Here is a 26,565-nt window from a genome sequence, read left to right on the forward strand (position 1 = left end):
TGTTATCAAACATAGTAGGGAGAGTAGCTGTGAATCTCCTCTCTTGGTTGTGGGATTGGATTGGTTAAGCTGCAAAATGAAAAGCAGGAGTATGGCACTCCCTAAGCAATCTGCCTTTCACCGTTCCACCTCAGCTAGCACACTACCGCAAACTGCCGGCCTGGGCTGCATGGATAAGTTGGTGCACGCACATTTCCATGGATTCTTTTTCCCTCTGTCACTCAGAGTCACACGCCCATAGACATGACAACATAAACAAGCACAAAAGCTGTTCTCTCTCACACAATACTATTTCATTCACACATTTGTGAGTCTCCTAGCATGCGACCACTTTGAAGCACACACCCACATACTGTACGCACAGTAATGTGCAAGCAGGGGGATATAATGCAGGTATGTGTTTGCACTGCTGTTTATAGGAAAGGCCAGCACAGTCAGCACATTCCCATTAGTCTGTAATGCCTGCAGACGCTAACATTGCCACTGCAGAACTCCTAAGTGACAATAAAAAGCATCTCCTCTTTTGTTTCTAAGACTTGACTGTGGCCTGCAAGTTTGACTAGTATTCATAAGTCCCTTAAGATTCACATGTAAGAACCATGTAACCGTGCTTTGTTTGTGATATTTTGAAAATGAGCAATGACCACTAGCCATGAATTCAGTTTGATGCTGCTTCTTGTTTGGACTTTAATACCAACTCATATTGACTGATGATATAGTCCTGTTTTTGTTTCTACTGCATAATGTACACTTGCAGTCAAATGTTTACATGTTCTGGTGATGAACATGAATATTATGGTCTTGCTTCCAATTAGTTTTTCAGTTAAAATGGTTGCTTTTCTGGTGCAAAACAGTCTTTTAACCGTTAAATATATTTTTTGATGGATTTGAGGTCAAAACTTTGTTAACATTGTGCTTCCTTGTGTCCAAGTTTCAACTGATGATTGGAGATTATGCTAAAGAATTTTGAGATTGTCTGCCAACTTTAGTGTTACAAACAATGTTACAATGTTACGCCTTCTCTGGTAGAAAACAACTACCAGAGAAAGATGACATGCTTAACAGTTTAATACAGCGTTCTTGGACTTGATTTCCCACATACCTCTGGAAATTGTGAGTAAACATCTGAAGCTTTACCTTTTTTTTTTTTTTTTTCCAGTCCACCCCCCACCCCAACCTTTTTTCACGTGGTCAGGATTAACCAAGCTTTATCTCCTCTGTAAAATTAAGCCAACACTTGATCACCACAATATAACACAAAGTATGTTCAACTTTAGGGATATCTGTCTCTCCAGTTACGAACCTTAAACCATTGTGAATCCAGTTCACCTGCTTTGATGCAAATAAAAGTGACAGCAGGTACACTGGAAAGGCAACCCCCAAAAAAGGAATGGGTTTGTGGATAACGGCCACACACTATCACTCGCTATCTACTTTCTCGCTCCTGCCTGATTTTCCTCTAGTTTGGTCTTTAGTTAGGGTCCTTTTCACTACTGGTAGGATGAGACGGTCCCTGCAGCCCATTCAGGTAGCACAGGTAATCCAGCTACTACAGAATGGCACATCCATATATGGCATTACAAAAAAGGTTTGCAGTGGCACGCAGAGAAGCTACAGGCTATACTCAGTCATGATTACCAACACAAAGTTTACTGCCCTTGGCCTTGACAAGTTAAAGACATTTTGTAACTTTCAGCACTGCAGAATTAATCATCTCACAGGGTGTATGTACATTTCTCACCTTGTGTGTATAGTATTGACCCTGAGTTGATTTCAGAACAGCCCAAATAAATTAAAACCAAACTCTTGAGTTTCTTTTTTCTTAAAGCTGTATGTTGTGCAATGCTTTCACCTAAAATAACAGTTCAAACACTTTATTGTAAGATCAATATGGCAGTTACATTCATATTTATGATCAGTGCATGCAAAGTGTCAATCTCCAGCTCTATGTGTTTTCAACAACTTCTGTTAATCATGCATCAGGGCATCATTATATACAGTGTATGCAACTAAACTGACCATGGCCATCTAATATTGTTACCTTGAGATTTATATTAGTAAGGACTGCTGAATAGTCTCTATCCTGAGGATGCTCGATCCTTGTGATTGTTAATGTGAGGCCAAGCGTTTGTGTGAGTACAAAGCTTTTAGTTCTGTGTAAACGATTACAGTTTTTTCAACAAGGCACCGAGGAGATCGGTCATGACGGAAGTGAGAGGTGAAAGAGCCAAAGAGGGAGAAAAAGATTTGTTCTCACTTTAATTAATGGTGTGTGAAAAAACTGTGGACCTTTGTAAATGTCAGCTGCTGTCCTCAGATCAGTTACGTGTGGAGAACGCCTTGGGTTAGCCAGCCTTGACAATAACGGAAAGAAGGGGTACTCCAAAGGAACCAGAGTGTTCTGGAAATGTCAGCGCTATTTCAATCACTGTCACAGGGCGCAAGGAGCAAAACCTTGTATAAGATCCTTTTTGTTTTTTTCCTGGACTATGAGCAGAAAACAAAAATTCCAATATAACATAAATGCATTGCAAAAACGGGCAAGTGCACCACTCTTGTGTTGTAATATAAAATATATGTAAATAGACTGTTGTCAGGACAAAAAGCTTACCCTGCCGCTGGTCTTTATAAAAGAGAAGAGAAACAAGCCTTTTCCCTATTTAGAGTGCTTATCTGCACCACCCATTTCTAAATAATAATGCAATTATTTTACTCTGTGACACAACTCACAGAGGTCTCCTTTGCAAGAAGAAAACTCAAAAAATCCATTCAGTCTAATTATCAGAACAAAGTGTGTCCCTGTCGAGACGCCAGGACAAATTGGAACTCTGATGATTTAATCAGGACATCTGCTCACTCTAGATGTTTTATTCTGTCAACATAAACGCTGCAGTATGTTGTGATCCAACGAGTCCTCTACTAGAAAGAAAATAATAGTTTTATGGATGTTATTTTAAGGTGCCATGTGGTAAAAAGTTGTTTTTCTTGCCCATTTCTGAAGCTTAAAGTTTGTTGTCCTGATTAACTTTTCTTTTTTTTTGTCTTTGCTTGCATATGTGTACATGAGCAAGTCGCTGTCAAGATCAACACCTTGCAATTTCACGTACAGAAGCCGGTCCCACCTCTGATCATTAATTCCATACTTTTCACCCATTTATCACAACAAAGACCTTCTCATTTTCTCTTCCTGAACTTTCTTCCCAAACTTGGTTTGCCTCAGCAAACGCTCACAGGGGTTTGTAGCTGCTCTGATTGATGACACTGTAGTCAATAGTGTCGAAAGTGAGACAAGGCCACCTCCGGTAAACAGCTTTTAATAATCACCTTGCTGATTGAGTGCTGCGTCCAATTTGGCATATGAATCTATTCGTGCCAAAACAAGAGGAGAGGAATAAAGGACCGGAAAACTCAGAGCTTATATGGTGGAAGTAATTGTGTAACCCTCCACCCCATCCTCCCGTTTACTCTGTGACATCCTTTTCTTATGGCTTTTCTTACGCCTACACGCTTTCCATCATTGACAGCCAAAGTTTGCTTTCAGGCTAACTCGTGCCGGCTTGTACTGTGAATTAATTTGCTGTACGATTTTAATGACCAAAGCTGCTTGGAAAGTCAGTCATCAATCACGGCATGGTATTGAGTAGACTTGAAGTAAGGAAGTGTGTATTTGCGCGAAAAACGTGTTCACAAATGCATTTGTGTATTAGCTTTCTAATTTAGGTGTGGTGTTGTTCTGTTGATTGGTCCAAGTTAGCCTTTGCCAGGAAATCATTTATCAAGTGAAAATAGTCATGAATTGGGTGATTAGTTTGCTCTTTGAGTACCATTACCAAAATTATCATCTGATGAGGTTTATTCCCAAGTGAGCACAATAGTAATGGGAAGTTTACAGCTTTTTCCCTTTTTTGCCCTGAGATAATAAAAAAACAGGAGTTGCTCTGTCAGCCTGTAAGCTAACTGCATGTCCCCTTCTCAACTCAGTTAAGACACAAAAATGCCAAATAAACAGCTATATCGACCTGCTCATGAGGAATAAACAGAGTGCAACAGCAGCAGGAGAGAGAGAAATAGATTTTTAAGACTAAGAGAAGAGAAGAGTTTTTGAGGAACGCTGTGGGTCATGAACTGAGACATAAATATTGAATTTTAAATTCAAATACCCTTCTATGCAGTCAAAGCGATCACCAACGCACTTCTGCTCCAGGGTTTTTCTCATGGATCTCGAACTCGTGATTAGGAGGGCATTAACCTTTCTGAACTTGGTGATGGTTTGAGATAAACTGTTTAGTCTCCAGTTTTGCTTTTGTTTGATTTATTGTAGTAGAGTTCACGGGGCATCCACGTGTTACATATTAGGCTCATATATGCGATAGAAATGTATTTCAGTTGTTGGTTTCATGCATTTCTTGTTTGAAAGTGTGACAACGAAACAGTTTTGCTAGAATTTAGTTGATAATTGTTGATATGGAGCAGGGCCAAATGGTTAAATATTGAGTGCTTATGTACTTTGATATTGCACTCGCTGAAAAGCGAAGGGAAATATCACTGTAAATGCTTCAATGCACAAAAGGAGAGACAACTGTTTCACCGCTTAAATTGCTTCTGGCGGGATTGTTCCAAAGGTTATGAACTTGTCATTGGGTTGGCATTGACTGATACCAAATGGATGCAAAGCTAGCTCCCTATAACTTAACTGTGGAAAGCAAAGGCATTTTTCTCATAACAGAGTATCCATACACGCTTTTTTATTGTACTTATCAAAGCCATTAAAACAGGTCTTTACTGTGAGGTTGGAGTATCCAAATGATAAATGAGAACACCCACACTTGTAGTTCCATGTGTACTGAAAGCTTTCAAGCAGTCTGCCATTTTCTCATTCTTTAATCCCATTCACTCCCCCGCAGTATTTAAATCACCAAAGGTGCTGGCCAGATCCACTGTCTCCTCTAGATATAAATGTATGTATTTTATTTATAATGCATTAAAAAACACCTTTTATGAGCTTGTTTATTTTGTTTTCGGTTCTGTAGTCTAGTTTTGATCTACTGCTCAGCAGATATATTAGTAATTGTTGAATTATCTTGGCATATTTAACCTCTTCAAAATATTTATTTTGGCTTTTGTGACTCCAGAAGCGCATAACTGAGCAAAGCAGATTTCTTACGTTTGTTAAGATAGACCAGGGGTAGGCAACCTTTCTGATGATGAGTGCCATCTAAAATTTCCTCAGAAGTCAATGTGCTATATGATTGCATTAGCAATAAATTTAGTAACGCTCTATATGAACAGTTACACACTATATAGAACCACTTTATAGAATTGTGTTTGTTCGCAGATGTTGGCAGCTATCAGCGAATAGTTATCAGCTCCATAACAGCAAATGAACTGTACAACAGAAAATACAAATGCTATTTATGGTCTCCTCACAACAATGATAAGAAAAATAAACTAAGTCAATATGGCATGTTTGTTAATACACATGTTAATGTGATCTCTGGTCTCCCACTCAGAGACACAGGTCTCCGAGTGTCCAGCATTCAGACGGCTACCTGAGGACACTCATGTGAGAGAAAATCTGCTCACACAGATATGTAGAGCCAAATACTGTCAACAAGGCCTCTGCAATGTGACAGTGATGTACACTGTCTTGTTGGTATATGTATGATTTCTATACATTTTACATCAGATAAAAACTTTGGTTGTAAGCGTCAGATAATTATTTATTAAAAGCGAGACATTTTAAATGAGAATAAGAAAGACAAGTATTTCTTTGTGCCCCCCTCTCCCTGTTAATGCCCTACCTGGCCCCCTGGCAAAACTTTGCTAGACCCGCCCCTGCACAGTTACCAGCTGTCAGCTACTTAGAAAAGGATCCTGGTGTTATTTGTCTCTCAGAAACAGTTCATAACTTCCCTTCAACTCATTCATGTCACCTAAAAGGTAAACCTGTTTCTCCATCACCTGTTCAGCTCTGATGATTCAGTAAGGACATCTCCTGGTTTCATCTTCATGTTTCCCTCTCACCAGATAACCAAACCGATATCATGACCAGCAGCTTTTACAGCTTTGGCTCCAGCAAACATCAGCTGATACTGGAAAGTAATATTAAATAAATTCTAACAACAGCTGATCAAGCTTAAACATGCTGCTGTTGTTTAGCGCAACATCAGCTGGTTTCGTCTTTCTGGTGCAAAGTGGATGATAAACAAACAAGTGAGACAATCAGCTGATCATTGATCAGTTTCATGATTGAAGTAGCAACAGGAGAGAGAGGGGGAGAGAATGAGAGAAGAAGAGGCAGCTGCAGCGTAATGACAAATTAACTCCAGCTTTGTGTCTTTTTCATTGTAGCTGAAGTTCGGGACAAACTGTGTTCCTTTTCACCTCAATACGAAACGCGAAATATTTTCTCTGAATACGAGACGATTCCGTTTTTACAGGACGGTTGGCAGCTGTACTAACTAACCTTATGAATAAAATAAAGTTCACTATCAGTAACATCATAGCACCACCCAGCTGTATAGAAACTCCGTCATGCTAGCTAGCACGCAGTACGAGTTATTGTAACTGACTGTAAAAAGTCAGCACAACGAAAATAAACTCCACCTAAGCTTGGTTTATATCTGACCCAGATAGACTGCAGGTCATAACTTCTTACCTGAAGTTCAGTTCACCTGACACTCGGACCGGCAGCCGCCTCGGGTCTCTCCTCTTGCCTCCCCTTTCCCTCATCCACCTGCTGGCCTCCACCACTTGCTAATGTTACTGAATCTGTGGAAGCTCCGCCATAGCCACCACCAAACAACTGACTTATTTTTACACACCGGCCAGCATCTGGCCAATCAACCACCTTCCATTGTTTGTACCGTTACAAAAAATAAAAAATAAAAAAATCATCGGCCCACCGAGCAAATGTCCGGTATGCCTGATGGCCAGTCCAGCTATGGTCGTGCCATCAGCTGGCACGCGTGTCTAGGGTTGCCGACCCCTGAGATAGACCGTTTAAAGGGGATCTGTTACACTCTTATCTAGGTCTATATTTTCATTCTGCTTAATGAAAAAGAAGACTGATGTGATTAACAGGTCCTTTAAGCCAGCTTCCTTCTGATTGGCTGCACCTTGCAAACAGTAGGTTTGAACAATAGGTAGGTGGGGCTTCTGTCATAATCAGAGCTGTTTGTGTTAAAGAGCTCTGCTGCGCTGATATCAAATAGAACCTGAGAATGTTGTGAAGGATCAAGCTTTCAGGTTTTTGTCTTTTTTGCGAATTGATTTTGGTGCATGTTAACAGTTAGCCTAGCCATTCTTGCTCAGGTACCAGTCTTAGCAGATCACCAGTCTATAAACAGTAAATACACCTGTTTGATAATTATGGCATTGTGCTGATCAGTGGTGACAGTGCATCAACAAAAAAAACTCCCATCAACATTTACTTTGTTCATTTATTATGGCAACAAAACGGCCAAATTACCCATAGAGACAACATCACAGCCAGTCCTGCTACGTGCAGCTTGGCTGTGCCATCCTGTGTCGGCTCTTACCTGCGCATGCTACGGTGCCCCACTCCTACATTAGTACCCACTGTTTGCCAGAGTGCCCATTTTGTGTAATTATATGAACTACAGCAAGCTAATGGCCCCGACAGAGCACTGCCTAGGCCTATTACACCTCAGGGTGCTGCAAAACACCATTACCACCAACAGCAACCTGGAGTGTTTGTGCATGTAGGTGACAGGATGTGTGTGCAACTGCACTTTCTGCGTAACGTTCATGTAGATGTGTTGGTTGGAGGTGGATTGATACATGTCACAGAAACACAGCAGTTACAGCCAAAAATTGGTGCTTTTAGCCTCAAATGCGTGTCTATTGATATGTGTATGTGCGTACCACACCTGTCATCTCTCCTCCATTAATTTCTCCACGGCTTTAGCCGCTTGCTGCTGGCAACTGTAGTTGACACAGCAGAAAGGATTGCAAGTTTTGGAAGCCATTGCATCCACTTCATTTACCACCATCTCATCTTCTGCCTGTAAATGGACTATTTGGTTCACAGGAAGTGATTTAATTGCATGTTTGTCAGTATGTATGTATGTGTGTGTGACTACCACTGATAAATAGTATCTAGTGTAATATTTCTCTCTGTTTGAGGCCTCAGCTCTTTTAACTAATAATCATCTGTGACTCACATGTATACATAATTTAGGTGCTCGTGTTCACGATTGTCTGCCCAGCTTTGCAGGTTATTGAAGATTGGCTGAGTCGGCAGCTCGTGCCTTTCAAGGTAGAAGACTTAAAATCAAACATGTGCAGCTCTTTAGATGAGAATAAGGATTGTGATGGACTCAATTAGATGGATGGATGGACTCATCTCCCCACAGTCAGATCCAGGTCAAAACAATGACTATACACATAGCTAGTACAATTTACTTGACAGTGGCCTTGGCTGTCTGTTCAACCATTATGTTATCCCATTCTCTTTTTAAAGAAAGAGCCTTAGCACGGCTCTATTGACAAGCTGCTTTCCCCTCAGTATCAATAGCCATTAACCACTTTAAGCCTTGCCAAGCGTAGGAGATGGAGAGCTAATTGCCTTTTTTGTAGCATACAGTATACTGTAATGGTGAATCAATGTCTTTGTTAGTATTGTGGAATAAATGGATATTCATGCCTGAACAACCACATGCACCCACACATAGCGCTAGCGACATTAACAGCATATCTACCTACACAAATGTTTGGCTACATTTGTGAGGACATCCTATAATCAAATGGTTTCTAAACCATTTTACTCTACCCAAAAACTAAGGGCTTAAACTGTCATTACTGCCCTCTGTTAAGAGGTTAAGCAGTGTTGAGAAAATTAACTTTGCCAAAGTAAATGAACTAAAATGTAAAATTGTATATATTTAGTTTATCATTTGCTGATTCCTTTTTACACGGACTGTAACAAATACACATTCATTGATATGTATTTTTCTTTTATATACTTAAAGCATGAATGCTGCATTTCATGGATTCCAGCAAAGACTCGCTCCTTCACACTAACACTGGTGGCCTCTCAGTGTGGAGTGTTACCACCTGTGTAGAGTGGAGTGAGTGCAGTATTCCCCCCTGACAGCGAGATGTATGCAATTAAACAGTATTAGAGTCATTAGCTCAACACAAGTGATAGCCAGCAGATGGTTACCATGCAGAAATATGCTCTTAATGAAGCTCCTCAGTCACTATGGGTGTATGCTTGTGTGGCCGAGCACGCATGAGCGCACTTATGTGTATGTAGCGTGTATGGTCTATTGGCTATAACGCTCAAAGCAGCACTTGATTAGACGGCGGTTGGTCCTCCTCTAGCATAACCATTAGTGCCCATGGTTGTTTATAAAAATGCTGTAGCACATGGTTAATTTCATTCATGCTACTTCTTTATCTCTGTGGAGGTCAAAATGTGTGACGAAGATGTTTTCTACGAGTCTCTAGCCATTGTAGGGATTTTGAATTGTTTTAGAGCTTTAAAAACAAGCTTTATATCATGAACATCACTGAAAAACTGACAAACCTTTTTGTTAACATCAGTAGGTCCTAGAATTTGCATTTATTGGACATTTTCTTAGCTGGATCTTGCTAGTACCAGGCTGGACAACCTTTTGCCTGCAGAACTACTTTCTTCATTGCACAGATTAAACAAGGTGCGGGAAACATTCCTTGGTCCATATTAACATGTGTCCATGTGCCAATAAAATATCCCCCCATTACTGAACCCCCACCAGCATGAACCGATTACAAACGGCCGGATGGATCCGTGCTTTTAGTTGTTTTTACACTAAATTCTGAGCCTACCCTCCAAATGTCACAGCAGAAGTCAAGAATTGGTTGATCAGGTAACATTTTTCCAATCTTCTGTTGAGCCTGTGCAAATTGTAGCCTTAGTTTGATGTTCTTAACCAATAGGAGTGGAGTCCAGCGTGGTCTTTTGATACACGTTGTGTTTGTAGATGCTCTTCTTCATACTTTGGATGCAACAAGTGATTATTTTGACTTTTGATTTTGCCTTTGGCATCAATAAGGCAGACCTTCTCACTGGATATTTTCTCTTTTGTCAGCTCATTCTCTGTAGACTATAGAGGTGGTTGTGTGGGGAAATCCCAGTATATCCACAGCTTTTGAAACATTCAGACCAGCCTGTCTGGAATCAACAACCATTCCACATTCAGAATCACTTAAATCGCATTTTTTCCCCACTCTGAAGTTCAACAGGTTGCTTGATCAATGTCTATTTGCCTAAATGCATGCATGAGTTGCTGATTGGCTGATTGGTGTCAACCAGCAGTTAAACCTGCTGATTATTACCCAATAATGTGACTGGTACATGTATATGAGTATCAAACAACCACATGACTTCATGTTTATGTACAATGGACGTTTCAAGTTTCCACAACTGGTCCTTACTACTTACTTTGGAGCATGGATCCCTTTAGACACGGAATCATTTCACCCCTACACACTTTGAAACCAACGCAGCCCAGTGAACTTTTCCTCTTTATTGTTTAAGCAGACTCCTGGTGTCCGAGTCTGCATATACAGGATGTCACTCGACGTAGTGAAGGTCCAACGTCCAAGTGAAGTGAAAATAATCAAAACATATTTTTGAGTAATGGAGGACTTTAAAATAAAGTTGGCCATTTACAAACCTGTCATTATCAATAATAGCATATTGGCCCAGATTTGGAACGACTCATGCTTATCATGAATTTTCTCTCTCATAACTGAAGCATGAAATACGATAATATGTAAAGCCCACGCTTGTTTAGCTTGTCTGTCAGTTACATCCTCACTCTCTCCTGTCAGGCTCTTGGAAGTGGTTAATATTTTTTTTTTTTTACTGACAGCATCTTCAAGACATTTTTTTAAAGCTCTTCATCCTTGACAGATTTTCTCCCCGCTTCATTTCTGCTGTAAAGATGTTGAGTCCTTTTCAGCCGTCATAAATTTACTTCCTCTGTGACAATAAACCTTGTTACTTCAGCCTTTGGGAATTTCTCCAGGTTAAACTGGGGTAATAACAATAGGTAGCCTCGCGACACCGAGGCCCCCAGTAAGTCATAACTGATTGCAGATTGTGCTTTTGCTGAATAATATCCAGGAAAAATCTTGGCTACAACATCTAGAGTGTTACAAGTCCTCAGGGAGTTTTTCTTTTTGTAAAAGAGCCTGGGGCTTTGAGGTGCAGTAGGGGAGGTGCGTGGTGTCTCACCCCCAAAACTACTGTGCTTATAGGTACGTTTGGAGTCCAGCTACAGTGAATTGGCTGTGGTATTAAATAAAATTAAATAAATGTTTAGTTATTTGCTCTTCCTTTTTGTTCTGTTTATATTGAAAAAAGCTTGTTATTGGTCACATACAGTCAGCTTAACTTATTAGACAGATATTGAGCAGGACATCTCCAGGTCAAAACAATTCATTTAATTTTTCTTTTATTTTATATGATTTGTCCTAAGAAGGCATAACACTCTGCTGGCTGTGAGCAAATTTTGCGGATTTCCAACTTGTGTGTGTGAACGTGAACTCGAGAGAGAGCATGAGCGATGAAAGGAGAGAGCTGATAGTGATGCTCTATTGAATACAGATGAGAGAGAGGCAAGCTGAATTCTGATCAGGCTTTCTTCCACTCTTCCTTCCGCTCGCTCTCTCTTTTTTCTGTCTCCCGCTCCATCCCTCTGAGTGAAAATACTTCAGAGGACTGTGTCTTTCTGAACCAAGGGGGAAGTCAGTAGGTCAACCTTTCAAAGTCAACGTCCAGGCCCTCCTCTCAAAGGTGCAGCTATTACAGTGAGGTCCACCCCCTCCCCGTCCCTGTAGAATTAACAAGTGTGTGGATTTTGATGTTAGAGATATGGAGCAGTACTTTAGAGGAAATCTGATCCTGAACTGAAAATCCTGTTTGATGTTTAACAACACTAGAGGCCGAATTTGTTAACATTTTTATCAGCGCTCGCTCGGTACCTGTGAAAATTTGTATTTTTTTTTTTTTTTTCTCTTTTGAGAAACTCCGGCAAGGTTTTAACGCATTCCAAGGGCCTCAGGTTCATCAAAGTCAGTCAATAAAGTAATCAGCAGCTAGTCTCCTGGAAAAACACATTTCTACATCAGCTGAATGTCAAAACTGGTATTCAGCTGACTTCACCTATAACTTATTCAGAAGACCGGGGTGAAGCGAAAGCCTGATCTCAGAAAATATCTAGCCAGGATGGCAGCTTGGAGCTTAATTAGTTGAAGAAAGTGTGTGCTTTTTTTCCTCCCCCCCACCCCCCTCCCTCGCTCAGAATACAAATGATTTTTGGTGAAAAGTCACCGGGGTCGTCTCACCGCCTCATTAAAACCGAGCGAGGATGGGAAAAAAATTAATGGAGCCAAACACCTTCAATTTAATACGTAGGAGGGTAAACTAATACAAAGTGCCTTGCTGTAGTAAATATCCCCACTTAAAGTTTTGTATAGTTTGACTTTCTCAGTAGTCGTAGAAAGATCAGCGTGAAGATGCAGGAGCACATCGACGCGTCCGCAGCGTAATGGTTAAAACCACGATTGCGACGCGATTAGGTTTCGGTATTTGAAAGCGTCTTCGAATCCTTTTTGTAACAGGGTCACATCCTCTCGGATAGCAGCGAACTGCTTAGGACTCAGATGAGTGTAGACACCACAGTCCCAACGTGATTTGTCCTTCGATGTGATTATCAGCAGCGTGATTGGTTGTAAACCCTGTTGTCACGGCAATGATTTCAGCCTTGATGATGAAAGCTCATGGGACACTGATCCATAGCATGCAGACACACACACACACAATCACTCTGTCTCACTGCTAACCAGTCTCATTCCCCTTTGAGAGAGAGGCATTAGTCGGTGAGATTGAACTCTTGCATGTGTGTGTGCGAGTGTGTGTCGCTGTTGTCCGTCTTCTTACTTACCCAGTAATGCACAAAACAGGAATCTGGGGAAAGGCTCAAGCTCCACTGAATTGTACTTGACATTTTATTCTTTCTTTCCTGATTTTTTTTTTTTTTCTCTTTCCCTCTCACACCATACCCTGGACCCCTTTTTTCTGTTTCCGTCTCACAGCTGTTATTAAACCACTTTGACTGAGTTAATAACATCTGTGTCACACTCACACACACAAAAGCAAGTGTAACTGTGCCTGTCTGCTACAGTACCTTGTGCAAAACAGAACCGCAAGTGTGCATCTTGGTATTATCCGTCTAAATACACTAATTATTATACTGGGTTTGGTGTACCTGTACACTTTTTTTTAAAGCTGGTAAAATGAAAATGAAAAGCAGAATAGAAAGACTTAATCTAAAAATTTGAGTGAAAGATGATCATGGAAACATTGTGTTAATTAAAAGCTAAACAAAGAAACAATCAATAATTGAACTGAGCAGACCTCTCATTTTGAAATTTATGCAAGTAAATAAGTTTTATGTTTGAAACCAAAGTCGTTTCCAATAAAAATAAATGGGTTCTTAGAATTTTCTCTACCCACATTTACAGTGTTTACATAAAATAACACACCAGCCTGCCCTCCAACAACAGTTCAGATTAGCACATTTCTAAAACGTCTTAAAGACAGTCGTAGCTGATGCTTTCCTGAGGTCATTTGGAGGTCATTTGGAGGTCATTCCAGAGTCGTAGCGCGATGACAGCATAGGTGTGACCCGCCCTCCCCATTTTGAAATCAGGATTAGGAAAGGATTTTGAGGGAATGTATGTATTCTGTAGTGCATGGGGAGCCAGTGCAGGACTGCTTTGTCAGTAATCTGGCAGCCGCATTCTGGACAGAAATGTTCATGATGCACACACAGGGCAATTCTCTTTAGCAATGCTGCCGGAATATGTGCTGTATGGTTTGGCTTTGTCTCACTAAGATGAGCTTCCCTGTCTATGTTGCACCAGAGGATGTTTTTATCATCAAGCATTAATGATGCCTTCATAGATGTGCAAGTCACATCCATGTGCAGAGATCCATACTACCACAGATGCTGGATTTTGAGCGTTTTTGATGGTCTCTCTCCTTTTTAGCCAGTCCCTGATTCCTGAGTCCATGCACCCCAAAGATTTGTACTTCCCAGCTTTTCTGTGCATTTTTTATGTGGTTATGTTTATCACATCTGATCAGTGGCCTTTGCACATCATTGTGTTTCCTATGTCCTTTGGATCCGATTAAGGGGAACAAACTGAGCAGACACCATACACGAGGCATCTATGTATAAGTTACCTGGTGGAGAGGGAATCTTATATGCTTAAGGCCACTACAGGACCCCGGACTCAAGTCCACATCAGGTCATTTTGTGTATGATTCCTCTCCCTCCCTGCTTTCCTGTCTGCGCTGTATTCGACTTTCAAGAAAAGGCTGAAAATGCCAAAAAAAATATGAATATATATAAAAAGCAGACAACAAGCCAAGGCATTTAATTAAAACATTGCACCCAGCTTCTGACATTAGCCAGATCTACACAAATTAAAAGCCCGTAATCCTGGCAGACCTTTTATCAAACGCAGTGCGTACCAGGTCGAGGGAAGTGGTGCAGCTGTATTGGCTCTGCTTGTTTTTCCTTTGCCAAAGGAAGAGCTCGTCTAGAGTTCTTTGCTGGGTCCTGCTTGAGTTCCAGAGAAGAAGTACAACTAGGTCACCTTTTCACCTGCTAGATGAAAAGGTGACCCAGAGAGCAGCTAAACTGGAGCAAGCACATTTACAACTGACTGAGAGTTGGCCAGAGAACAAAGCAGACCACGTTCACGTTTGAGCTGGCCAACGGGATGAATATTTTGCTATCAGCAGATGGCTAAATCCACTTCTGCTTGGTGAGGGCATTTGTGTATGTGCGTGAGAGAGAGTGTGATTTTTGACTTTTTTGGTAAAGTGCAATTGCCGCTTTGCCCTGCTGGATAAGCTGGCTAAATGTTCACACTATGCCACCTTACAAGGTCATTTATTAGCATCTCTTGTTCGTCTCCCTTCCTGTTTGTTGTTTAAAAGCCAGGAGAGCCACCTTTTTGATTTATTTCAGTGTTTTGACTGATGGATATTGTTCAACTTTTAAAAAAATTATCCTAAAACATTTTATTATTATTATTATTATTTAGGTCCTATAAGATGATGGTGAGGTCCTACCATCTCTGGAAAAGGCATACATCCAAATTGGGATACAGAAAGTTTTATTTTCTGAATATAATTACAAGATGATGGATTTTAAAGTTGTGTCCTTAAGTGAAGCAAAGAGCCCAGACTCTTTTTCTCTCTTATTCTCTCTCATTGATTGCCTAACCATGTACCAGCTTTGTCTTACATTACTGTGAGACAGAAGTAGTGCTTCCACTCTCATTTATAATAAGTACAGCACCTCGACCCCCCAAATTGGTTCTTTGTCAGGTACAGAGGAATCAATGTACGAGCGTGATTCTGACCTGAAACCACGCTGCCGAGCTTGAAAAATCCCTAGTTTTGTGTGGATATAATAGCCAACAGTATAAAAATTCATCAGCTGCTGCCCACAGATTGTGATTTCCCTTTTTTCTTTCCTCATGTCCTCCTCTAGCCTCTTTTAATATTGATCAGCTACACATTTATCTTTGCCTTTCCTCTTGCATCAATATTTTCCTTTGGCCCTACACACACTCTCCAGTGTTTGAGTTTTACTTTTTAAATCTTTTTTCTCTCTGAAGCTGATTAGATTGATTAGATCTTGCCGTCATGTATCTTGCGGTTTTGCGTCTAAATAATGTTTTTGTTTCTTTCATCAGGGCCTGATGATCCTCTTACAGAACCTTCCCACGATGCACTGGGGCAACGAGGAAGTGAGCGTACTGCTGGCTGAAGCCTACAGGTTGAAGTTTGCCTTCGCTGATGCGCCCAACCACTACAAGAGATGATAAGCAAGGGGCGGGGGAGGGGGCTCCCTGTGTTCCTCCCCCAAAGTGGTCTACTGAACTCAAAGGCCTCTATTCCGACACAGGAAGGAGCTCCCTTTTCTTAACCTCCTTTTCCCTTATTGGCCGGTGGGCCTTTCAGCTACTAAGAGATTTTTGAATCAACCAATGACTGCGAGGATGTGCGGTGTAGCATTCTAACATGTTGATGTGGAGCCTTTTTTTTTTTTAATGATTATTGTGTTCTCTGATTAGCTCTGAGCAGTGCAGAGTCCTGTTCTTTATCACTGCAAGTTGACAGCTGGGAGATCAACCTAAGGCCCGATGCAAAACCAGGAGCTGTTGCTCAGCACCGCCTGCGGTCTGGCTCCAAAAAATGCCTCTTTCTGCTAATTATTTCCATAACCATGGTAATACATAGTTGATTTTTTTTGTTCCCTGAGGCAAAATGTGATCTTTTTCCTTTTCAGTTTGCAAAGACAAAGAAAGATGTCAAAGGGCATTGCACTAGATACTTTACTTGCCCCTCCCCCCCACAGATTGTTTTTCTTCGTGACCCTTCCAAGACTTTTGAAGCAAGACACTTTGTCAGTCAGTGAGAGGAGGCATGTGTACTTCCTTCCATTAAACCAATCACACACCAGCTTTAAACCTTCATTGTCCAGTCCCATCACTGCAGCGTCTCGTTGTTTGAATGTAACGCAAACAGTGGCAGGAGGCTGCAGAACAGGAGTCACATACACAGATCAACATCAAAGAACATAAGAAGCCCTTAGGAGGGAGAACGCTACCTAGTCCCACTTGTTAGGGTTCTTTTTTTCTTTTTTTGCTCCTCAGACCTGCCCGCATGTGAAGGGCCACGTCTTATTATCAACTTCTCCTTCTTTGTGAATGTAAGACTACCTCAGAACACGCATTGTTATTACACGGTTATACACATAATGAGGCGTTAGCAGACATAAAGAAAGAATCACTCAGATTCACATTGGTCTGGGTTGGTGACAGGCCAGATCTGAAGTTGAAGCTAAATTCCGAAAGAGCACAATCGACACGGTTTGAGCACCTTTTGTTTTCAAGTTTTCCGCCCAGAATATATAAAATATGGATTGGACTGTTTAGAGATCACCAGCAAGGCGGGGCCCGAGCTTAAAAGATGTATTTCCATATAAACACGTGAAACTAGAAGGGTTTATTTGGAGGCTCCAACTTAATGGAAGTCTTGCAATTTTAAAATGCAATTACACACGCTTGATCTATTTCGGCTCTCGTAATTTATTTATGTAGAAGCTCTGCACGCAGATCATCGGGATTATCCTAAAAACGTACCGATATATAGATAAGTAAATAAATAATTACAAAGCTGTTTCTTTGCTTATGACCATCCATCCCATTGCCTCTATAATGCTGTTTGTAAGTACCCTGTAATCAGGCGTCGGCACGGTGCTTACTGAACTCTGTGAATATAATAGGAAGTTGACAAGCTTAGCAGGTGACAACGATTCATCACGCCCTTTAATTAAAAAGCGTTTGCATAAATAAGTTATACAACCTGCTTCTTGTTTTTGCACACACAACCCTCCGCCTTACATTAGTCGTTCACACGTTGCTCTGTTCTTATAGAGCACATGGGATGTCTTGCGCAAAGTCAGTAGCACCATATTGGTGTGATGTTAGGTGGCGGCAGTGGTGGTGGGGGGGTAATCAGACATTCATGACATAACACAAAGCTGTTAACGTTTGGATCCTCCTGTCGCAACTCCGCCAGGATCCATTATTGTCACCCGAGCCAAAAAAGGCGGCAGGCGTAGGTGTGTGAAGGGAAGATGGAAGGAGAGAGGGGAAGGGAGGGTGTTGTGTTTCTTTGGAAGTTCAGTCCCTTTTTTCAGTGAGAGCTGTCAGTCTTTGATCACATGTTGAGGGTTTGGTTTTTTTTTTTACCCAATCTGCACCAGTTTCACAAGCCCCTCATCTCCCATGCTCTCTGACAAGGAAAAACTGCACTTAATTTAAAAGTCTAAAAAGTCCCTTCCCTTTTTTTGTATGAGATATATTCTTTCAGTCAGCATTTTAAATATTTGTCTTTTTCATTTAGGTTTTATTTTTTTAAATGCCTACATATGTTTACGTTTACATGCCTGTAAAGTTGTGCCTGACTCTGGAGACACGAGACAAACACCCTGATTGTCTTTTTTGACCACAGATGATTTTTTTTTTTTGTTTCGTTTGGTTGTTTGTTTTTTTTTTAGGTTTTAAATTTGTGCAAGCAATATGAAGTCATTTTTAATTAGTAATAAAATCAAAGGAAATATTATTTTGACTACAGAAACCACCAGCACGAGCTGTTGAATTACACTCTGGGCATTTATGCCACAATAAAATAACCAATAACCCATCCCTAAACCCTCCCCATCCCTTAAGAGGCTTGTCAAGCTTTGCATTCCTGCACATGCTGAAAGAACATGCAGTGAATGGGCTGTGGCTGTAGTGCTACTCAGCATTTAAACAGTTTGGCATCCGCAGTTAGCAGCTTTATGAAATGTGGGTGAATTGCCACTCCAGGATCGCCAGTCAGTCAAACAGACCAAAATCATCCCAACCATGTGTTATGAACCTGCAGTCTCTTGGCTTTTGAAATGGTTGCTTCAAAGACAGGGGCCAAGTCTGCATCCACCTGCAGTTAGTTGCCATGTTCAAAACAACTTGGTCTGTCAAAAACATGATAAAAAAAATAAGAATCAGTCTGCTACCACTTGCAACCAGAATGCAACCAGTTGCCAACTAACTGAGACAAGTCTCCTATTGCAACGATGCACATTGCAGATGAGTTGCACTCATCAGAGCAGACCGACTCTTACTTGAGTCGGTCTGCTCACTACCAAATGTTTTAGGGTGTGTGTGTGTGTGGTTGTTTTTTTTTAGCACAGTTAGTGGAGATGATATTTGCTTATGTGATCTGTCTGTTGTTATTTAAGTTAGAAAACTAACGCCACTGAAGCCACTTCTGAGTTTGAGTGTTACATTTTTTAATCATGAATGCAAAGCTTGACAGCCACAGCAGTCAATAAGGTTGGGCAGGGGTGAGCGAGCAGTCAATATTTGTCCCATTTATTACCCATAACCCGACTTCTCACAACATTAAACTGCCTTATTGCACACATTCATATGGATATGAACACTGTAGGGGGTAAAAGCAATGTTGGTGGTGAACACCGATGCTCCAAGATAACAACAAATGTGGGGGTCGAAAGCCGCTGTAGTGTCTGTCAATATATTTGTGTGTGTGTGTGTGTCAAAGGCAGAGAGTAGGTAGGTTTGAGCCCCCCTCCGTTTCTGCTGTTATGCTATATGCAGTATTTTCCCTTTAATAAGAGTCATCTGCCTACACACACTTCTGCGAAGGGAGGTGAAATTAACAAACAAAGACAGGAGCAAATTCAGTTGCAATCTGAAGTTTGACTCTCAACACACACACACACACAAACATATCTCCATGGAGATGAACGCCTCAGTGGCATCAGGTTGAAACCCCTTTTTTCTATTAGCCCACACACACACACACGGCAAACTTCAAACACTCTTTGGAGCATCTTCAGGAGTGCATCCTTAAGTAACATTTCCAGCTGCTTTCATTTCTCTTAGAGTAAAATCTGTCTATGAAAACCAAACTGAAGGAAAAAAGAAAAATCCTCCCTCATCTGTTTTGTCTCCAGAAAAAAAGAATCAAATAATACTAGAGCATGTGGGTGACAGGAGTAGCAGGTGTTGAATTTAAAAAATAAATGTGTACAGAGAAGATTTTGAAACAAAAATCTGTAAATAGAAAGTGTAAATAAATCCTATATATATGACATCACGCTGTACGTATGTGCCTGTTTTTTCCTCGAGCGTGCGCAGAGAAATCGACTTGCTTTTTCTGAATATCGCACGTCCGACCGCGGTCAATTAAACTCGACGGGTTTTCCATATTCCAGAGCGCCGTGCCGCCGCTGCCTCCTTGTAGCAGCACGTCTGCAATGTGTGTGTAATCTGTCTCCCGGCGAGTCCGGAATGAAGCTCTTTGCTGTGATGAAAACACAGAAATGATGCAGATGCTTTAAATCAAAGCCGCTGCTGCTGTTTGTTATATGTGTGTAATGAGCATGCTAGTACATTAGCCAGTGCCGCGAGAAGGCCGTGGCTAACAGCTGTGCTAATGTGCAGCATGTAATCATATTGGTTGCCTACACACACACACATCTAAGAGGTACACACATACACTGCTTGTGTGGAGGAAATGGCAGCAGCAGCTCAGTTAATGAGACTTTTTCCCTTCCCTGTGTGTGTTTCAAGAGAAAGAAAGCAGCAGACACACAAAGACACGCAAAACAACAGCCAGACTGCTTTCAGTTGCAAATGGGAGAGCACACCTGTGCGTGTGTGCGCGCGCGCGCGCGTGTGTGTGTGTGTGGGGAGCAGCCCACAGTAGAAGCTCCCTCTTGCTCTCGTTAGGTTGACTGATGTTCACACAGGCAGCCAATTATGGAGTGCCGGTCACCGAGGACTTCAGTCACTTCATGGGAAATTAAAAATACATTAAAACCAACAATGGTCGCAGGAAGGCGCCCGGTCGTGCGCTCGCGCACACATTAGGGCAATAAGAGTGAACGGTGGGAGGAGGCGTGCCAGCAAAGAGCCAGCTGGAGCTCTCTCTCTGTAGCTAAAGAGATGTAGCGCAATTATTAGCATAATCAACTTTTCCTTCAGCTTTCCTTCTCACATATTGTGGCTGTTTGCTTTTTCTTTTTTCTTTATTCGTACAGTATGTCACTATTATTATATCAGCATTTGCTGTTTTACCTCCCAAATCCCGTTTAACTCCCTCCACCCAATTTATAGTCCTGTAAAGAAGTATTTACCTGCATGAGTCCTTTTCATCAGGGGCTCACGCTGGCAAATGTTCCAGCACTCTGGGATCACTAAGGCAGAAATGTCAAGACTCCGATTTTGAAGTCGTGTCTAAAAATCTATTTCCTGATTCAATTTTTTTTGAAGAGTGGATCCGAGCAGCAACGGCATTACAGTCACACTATAGCATAAAGACGCAGATTGAGGATGACTCTGGAGAGGATTGTAGATGCACTGTGGAGCTACAAGGCAGCTGTGATGTAAATCAGCTTCAGTCTAAAGGGAGAGAACCAAATATGTCAGGCAGTTCACTAACTAACCTAGAAACAATAAAAAACAACCATAAAACAGCCATAAGAAAGTCATCAACAGTCTACCGAAAGTCAGTTATGTGTTTATTGCTAGTGTATAGGATTATCAACATTTTTTCTTCTTCAGTCACAGATGCTGAAAGCTTCAAGTAGAAATAAGCTATGTCCCAAAACGTCGGCTGCATCCTCCGGAGGCCGCATTTGAAGGCTGATTACGTCACAGTCAGGCGACGAAGGCTGTCCCAATTCGTCGACTCCTTCAAATGCGGCCGACAAATGCGTCCTTCATTTCCCCGAATTTGAAGGATGGGTCGGGTGTGTCCTTCGTGGCCCACCATATCCCAGAATTCATAGCACGGCCCAGCCAAATTTCAGCTGCCAACAATGGCGGCCGCTGCTAAGTTTTAAAATTAGTCTTATTACTCTTTCTGGGTCACAAAATAAACATTTAACATATTTTCAGGCGAGAAAGTAGCTGTGTAAATTTCAAATATCTGCTTGGTTTATCAAGACATCGCATATTTGCAAAAGTGCGCTGACGTTTTTGGAGACGTCTGTTAGCCACCCGCTCGATAGCAAGCCGGGGGGTTCAGTGGTCACTCGAGCCGGTGAGAGCAGCGGAATCGCAGCTTCATCGTTTTCAGACCCCCGCTCTTTTGCTACTCAGGTTAAACATGATATATAAGTCACTCGGAGAACTTAAAAATGTAATTGTTTGCCCTTTTTTTTGGTGTTTTATTTGTTCCGGAGTAAATCGGTTTGGCTGAGATCAAACTTATTAGATTATTAGATTAAATAAAACGTTATTAATCTATCTGGTGGGTTCCTCCGGGATTTTCACACAGCTGAATAAATGTCAGACAGAAAACTGATTAAACAGAAGTGTTTAATCAGATTTACGCCAGTGTCCTATTTTAGATAGCAAGGAGCAGACGGCCGAGTTTATTAAACTCCACCGAGACAGCGGTGATGCAAATCTGAAGGCTAGACTGTCCCGTTTCACAGACTCGCACTTCCGGCCTTCTAGGTCTTCGAAGGACCCAGCCCATGTAGACCGCGAAGGTTGGGTCCTCCGAAGGATGCAGCCAACGTTTTGGGACACAGCTATGATCTCTCCAGTGAGAAGCAAAAATACATTGTATTGCCAAAAGTATTCACTCACAGGGCGGGGTCAGCACATGCTGAGGAGCGTGGTACGCAGAGGTCATCAACTTTCTGCAGTCAATCAGTACAGACCTCCAAACTTCAAATGGTCCTTGGATCAGCTCAAGAACTGCGCATAGAGAGGTTCATACAATGGTTTTCCATGGCCCAGCAGCTGCATCCAGGCTTTACATCACCAAGTGCACTGCAGAGTGTTGGATGTAGTGGTGTAAAGCACACCACAGGACTATGGAGCATTGGAGACGTGATGAATCACACTTCTCTATCTGGCAATCTGACGGACGAGTCTGGGTTTGGGCGTTACCAGGAGAACAGTACTTATCTGACTTTGCCAAATGTAAAGTTTGGTGGAGGGGGGATTATGGTATGGGGTTGTCTTTATGAAGTTGGGCTTGGTCCTGTAGTTCATGTGAATGGAACTCCTAATGCTTCAGTACCAAGACATTTTGGACAGTTTCATGCTCCCAACGTTGTGGAAACAGTTTGGTCCTTTCCTGTTCCAACGAGGTCCATCCAGACATTGATGAGCAAGTTTGGTGTGGAAGAATTTGAGTGGCCTACATAGAGTCCTGACCTCAACCTGACAGAACATCTTTGAGATGAATAAGACCAGAGACAGGCCCTCCCATCCAACATCTGTGTCCGACCTCACAGATGTGCTTCTAGAAGAACGATCAAAACTGCCCATAAACTCTCCTAATCCTTGTGGAAAGCCGTCCCAGAAGAGGTGATGCTGTTATAATTGCAAAGAGTGGGCTGACACATTATTAAACCATATCGATTAACAATGGGATGTCACCCAGTTTTATATGTGTGTGATGGCAGATGAGCGAATACTTATTAGTGGACGGTAATCTAAGAAAGAACAACGATATAAGATGCCCAGTTTGTAGTCCATCCTCAGAACTTAGTTGCACCTCACAAAAGCCTGATGTAAGTGCAGTTATCTTTTCTAAGTCCAAATAAAATCTCACAGTGGGGAATATCATGAGGTGAAGGAGGGTCTTTTGTTTTTACTTCCCCCACTGAACTACTGTACAATTTCCCCTTTTCATTATAATTTTTTGATTTCTCATCCAGCTGAGAAGGTAAATTAAACACCTCCACGCTGTCTCTGATACCGCTTGAATCAAGACACAGCAGGCCGAAGTCAAGTAGAGAGTCAACTTAAAACTTAACAGCTTAAAAAACACTGAGCAATTTTGGTGATTGTTTGAGAACAAGTAAAGTGGTCACTACAAGGAGGAAAATAAGGCCTATAAGAAGTGGATTTACTACACTTTAACACTTTAAGACATGTTTTACTCTAATCAGCTGGTCTAACAGTAGAAGTAGGGGGATTTATCAGCCACTGACATTAAGCGACAGAGAAAGTGCTCCACTTTAAAGATGGTGGTGCAAGTGTGTTCTTCAGAGATTATATTTGAAGGCTATTAAAGGAATGCACTTTGCTTGAACTTCTACAACAAAGAGCTGATCTGTCCTTTGATTTTGACTTTTTTAAAGTCATAGTTTTTCAGCGAGCGGCTGATGATGTGAATCAGGAATTTTTGGAGATACGTGCAGCCTAATGAACTTCATGTCATCTATTTTACCTTTGCAGCTGTAGAGGGATATTAATACTCAGCGTCGTACAATAAGAGCATGACTTGGAACTTCTGGAGACTTTTTATGGGATATGTTTGCAAGGTAAGAAAACTGAACTCCACAAATGAACCCTGACTGCTTACTCATCACATCAAGCTAAAGTTCAGCCTATTAGATTTGCTGTGTGTCTACTCATCACCGCTGACAGCATCATGGCAACTGGGATCAGCATGACTTTTATACATGAGTCACTCTGAATCCATCTTCAGACCATCTCCACACTACTGCTGTGCTCACGCACATTATCACGGCATGAAAAAGCATAATCCCACCACTGATTTTGCCTTGTAGCCTATTTATCACATGTAACACATACTGCACTGGCTCATTTCATCATATGGAAGTCCATATGTTTTTAGACAATGACCATTTTTCCTCCTCATTACATCACCACAGTGGATTTTAAATCAAACAATCAATACTCAGTGCAATCAAATTTATTTATATGGCACTAAATCACAACAATGTGCTTTATATTAAAAGGTAAAAAGCAAAAAATAATACTGAAAAATCCCTAACATTGAGATGAGCCCCTGTGAGCAGGGACTTGGTGACAGTGGAAAGGAAAAACTCCCTTTTAACAGGAAGAAAGGGGAATAACTGGAAGACTGTTCCTGCTATAAGAATAGTAAGTCCAACCATTATTCAGTCAGGTGCATTCTGACACAAATATTTAGGTAATATTTCATTAATACCTTCCATTTTTGAAGTTCAGTTTCTTTCTTTCTTTTTAAGCAAGTTACATAATGTTGTATTAGCTTCTGATAGTGTAATGGTGAAGAAATGAATTTGGCATCCAGTTAGGCATTTCATTTTCCCAATGATCTGGGAGACAGAAAACTAGTGAAAATGTTGTATTTAAGAGCTCAGTTTCGAGTATACAAGTAATAGTTTAAAATGTTTGCTTGAATTAGAAGATAGTGATTGAAACTAAAAATAGTTAAAAGTCTTAACAAATTATTTTGTCTTGTTTTATTAGAAAAAAAAAAGAAAATATAGAGGTCAATAACAGCCACTTACCGATTTTATTGAGAAATGAGTCTTCAATTTTGCTCAAACAGCTTTTTGCAGTGACGCCTCCCCCGGGTTAAGCTACCTAGATTTTCACCTAGAGTAAAAGTTGTTCTCATCCCTTCAGTGCTGTGGTGGCACTTTTTTTTTTCAGGTGATTGGGCGAGAGCAGAAAACTGCAGCACTTCGAGTCCAAATCACTTTATAAACTTTAATACAAATGTCCTCATTCCTGTACATTGGAGTGAATGTGTGTATGTGTGTATGTGTGTGTGAATATATATATATATATATATATATATATATATCTGTGATTTTGAATGTGGGTCTCACTGTGTGCATGGGGAAGCGCTCACGTCCTCTATCATGGTTAGGCCACCAAGCTGCAGTGTTAGCTAAAATAGCAGCCGACCCCTCTGGCCTAAGCCTAAGTGACTCTGTAGCGATAAAGACAGAACCGTTAGCAATGACACACTGAGGATATGTAATTAACTGGTGTGTGTGTGTGCTACAGTTACTCCTGCTTTTCATTTGGCAGCTTAACCAATTCAATCCTGCCAACTGGACGGTAGATTCGTTCACACACTAATGGGAAATACTCTCATTGGCTTTCTTTGAATTAGTTTAAGGGTAAACTGATAAAGTACAACTCATTCTCTTAACCTTATCGTCGCGCTGCTGCACTAAAGATACCTGGGGCTAAACACTGTATCTGCACATCTGTATACATGTCAGTGTTGGAGCTGGTGTTTGATTACATGCGTGTGTGTGTGTGTGTGTGTTTGAAGGAGACAAAGATCATTGTCAGTCTGATCCGGTTTGATTTGTCATTTCTGCTGTGAAACGACACTTTACAGAGTGCCCTGCTGCCTTGCCTTTAGCACAACAAAACCTCATACTGCGACACCGTTCCACCTGGCACGTTGCCATAGTGTGTGTTTAAGTGTGAAAGGTGATTACATACTTTGTCACTTTAAAGAATATGGCCTGTCTTTGTTGTAACGATGCCACTTGGCTGTGAGGGTAGGTTGTTACATGTGTTTGGTGATACAGATAATGCAGATAACCCAACACTGGGTATCCTCAGGTAAGTTTGATCGTCTTCATAATACAACACTGAGTGCTGGCACTGACCACCCTCAAAGGTCAGTCTGAGGTTGTGTGATGAAGGACAAATGTCAGTTAATAACACCGAGTTGTTCATATCTTAAAGCCCACTCAGGCTTGAAACACTGCAAATGTTAGGCCGAAGCAGCCACCAGGTCAGGAGATCCGTGTTACATTATTTGGATCTGAGCTGTGTTAGATGGCTGGCTGCATTAGTTTTCCCATCAGCAGCACATCACAGGGGTTTTGCCTGGCCTGTACTGACGATGACTGTGTGAACAGAGGCGAGCTGAAATACAAATCCAACAGCTGTCGAAGACGAGCGTACACAAACTGCTGTTTGACTGTGTATCCCTGTATTTGCCTTTGACTCTGGATGTTTCCGCAGCCAGTTTGCTTTTCTGTCAGACCACGAGCTACAGTTAACACACTCCACTCTCACCCGAGCTCGCCTCTTCACCTTCTCCACTCTTAATAGACCACTTTGAAGAAAAGAGGGACTAAAAAGAGCTACAGCAGACTTGTT

At 41.4% G+C, this 26,565-nt stretch overlaps 1 protein-coding gene across 3 annotated transcripts in view; it reads left to right on the top strand.

Annotated features, from left to right (window-relative positions):
* The window catches only part of tbc1d22a (TBC1 domain family, member 22a), a 165,920-nt gene extending 146,152 nt beyond the window's left edge, over positions 1-19,768 (top strand). For all 3 annotated transcript variants that reach the window (XM_084910466.1, XM_084910465.1, XM_084910464.1), the window contains one exon: positions 15,790-19,768. In XM_084910466.1, coding sequence (XP_084766592.1) covers positions 15,790-15,918 — 129 coding nt within the window. In that variant the 3' untranslated portion in view covers positions 15,919-19,768. The remainder of the gene's footprint in view (positions 1-15,789) is intronic.
* Positions 19,769-26,565: the final 6,797 nt, after the last annotated feature.

Source organism: Perissodus microlepis, chromosome 17, assembly GCF_051167445.1.
Source record: "Perissodus microlepis isolate ML-2025 ecotype Zambia chromosome 17, ASM5116744v1, whole genome shotgun sequence".
Classification (NCBI taxonomy): Eukaryota; Metazoa; Chordata; class Actinopteri; order Cichliformes; family Cichlidae; genus Perissodus; species Perissodus microlepis.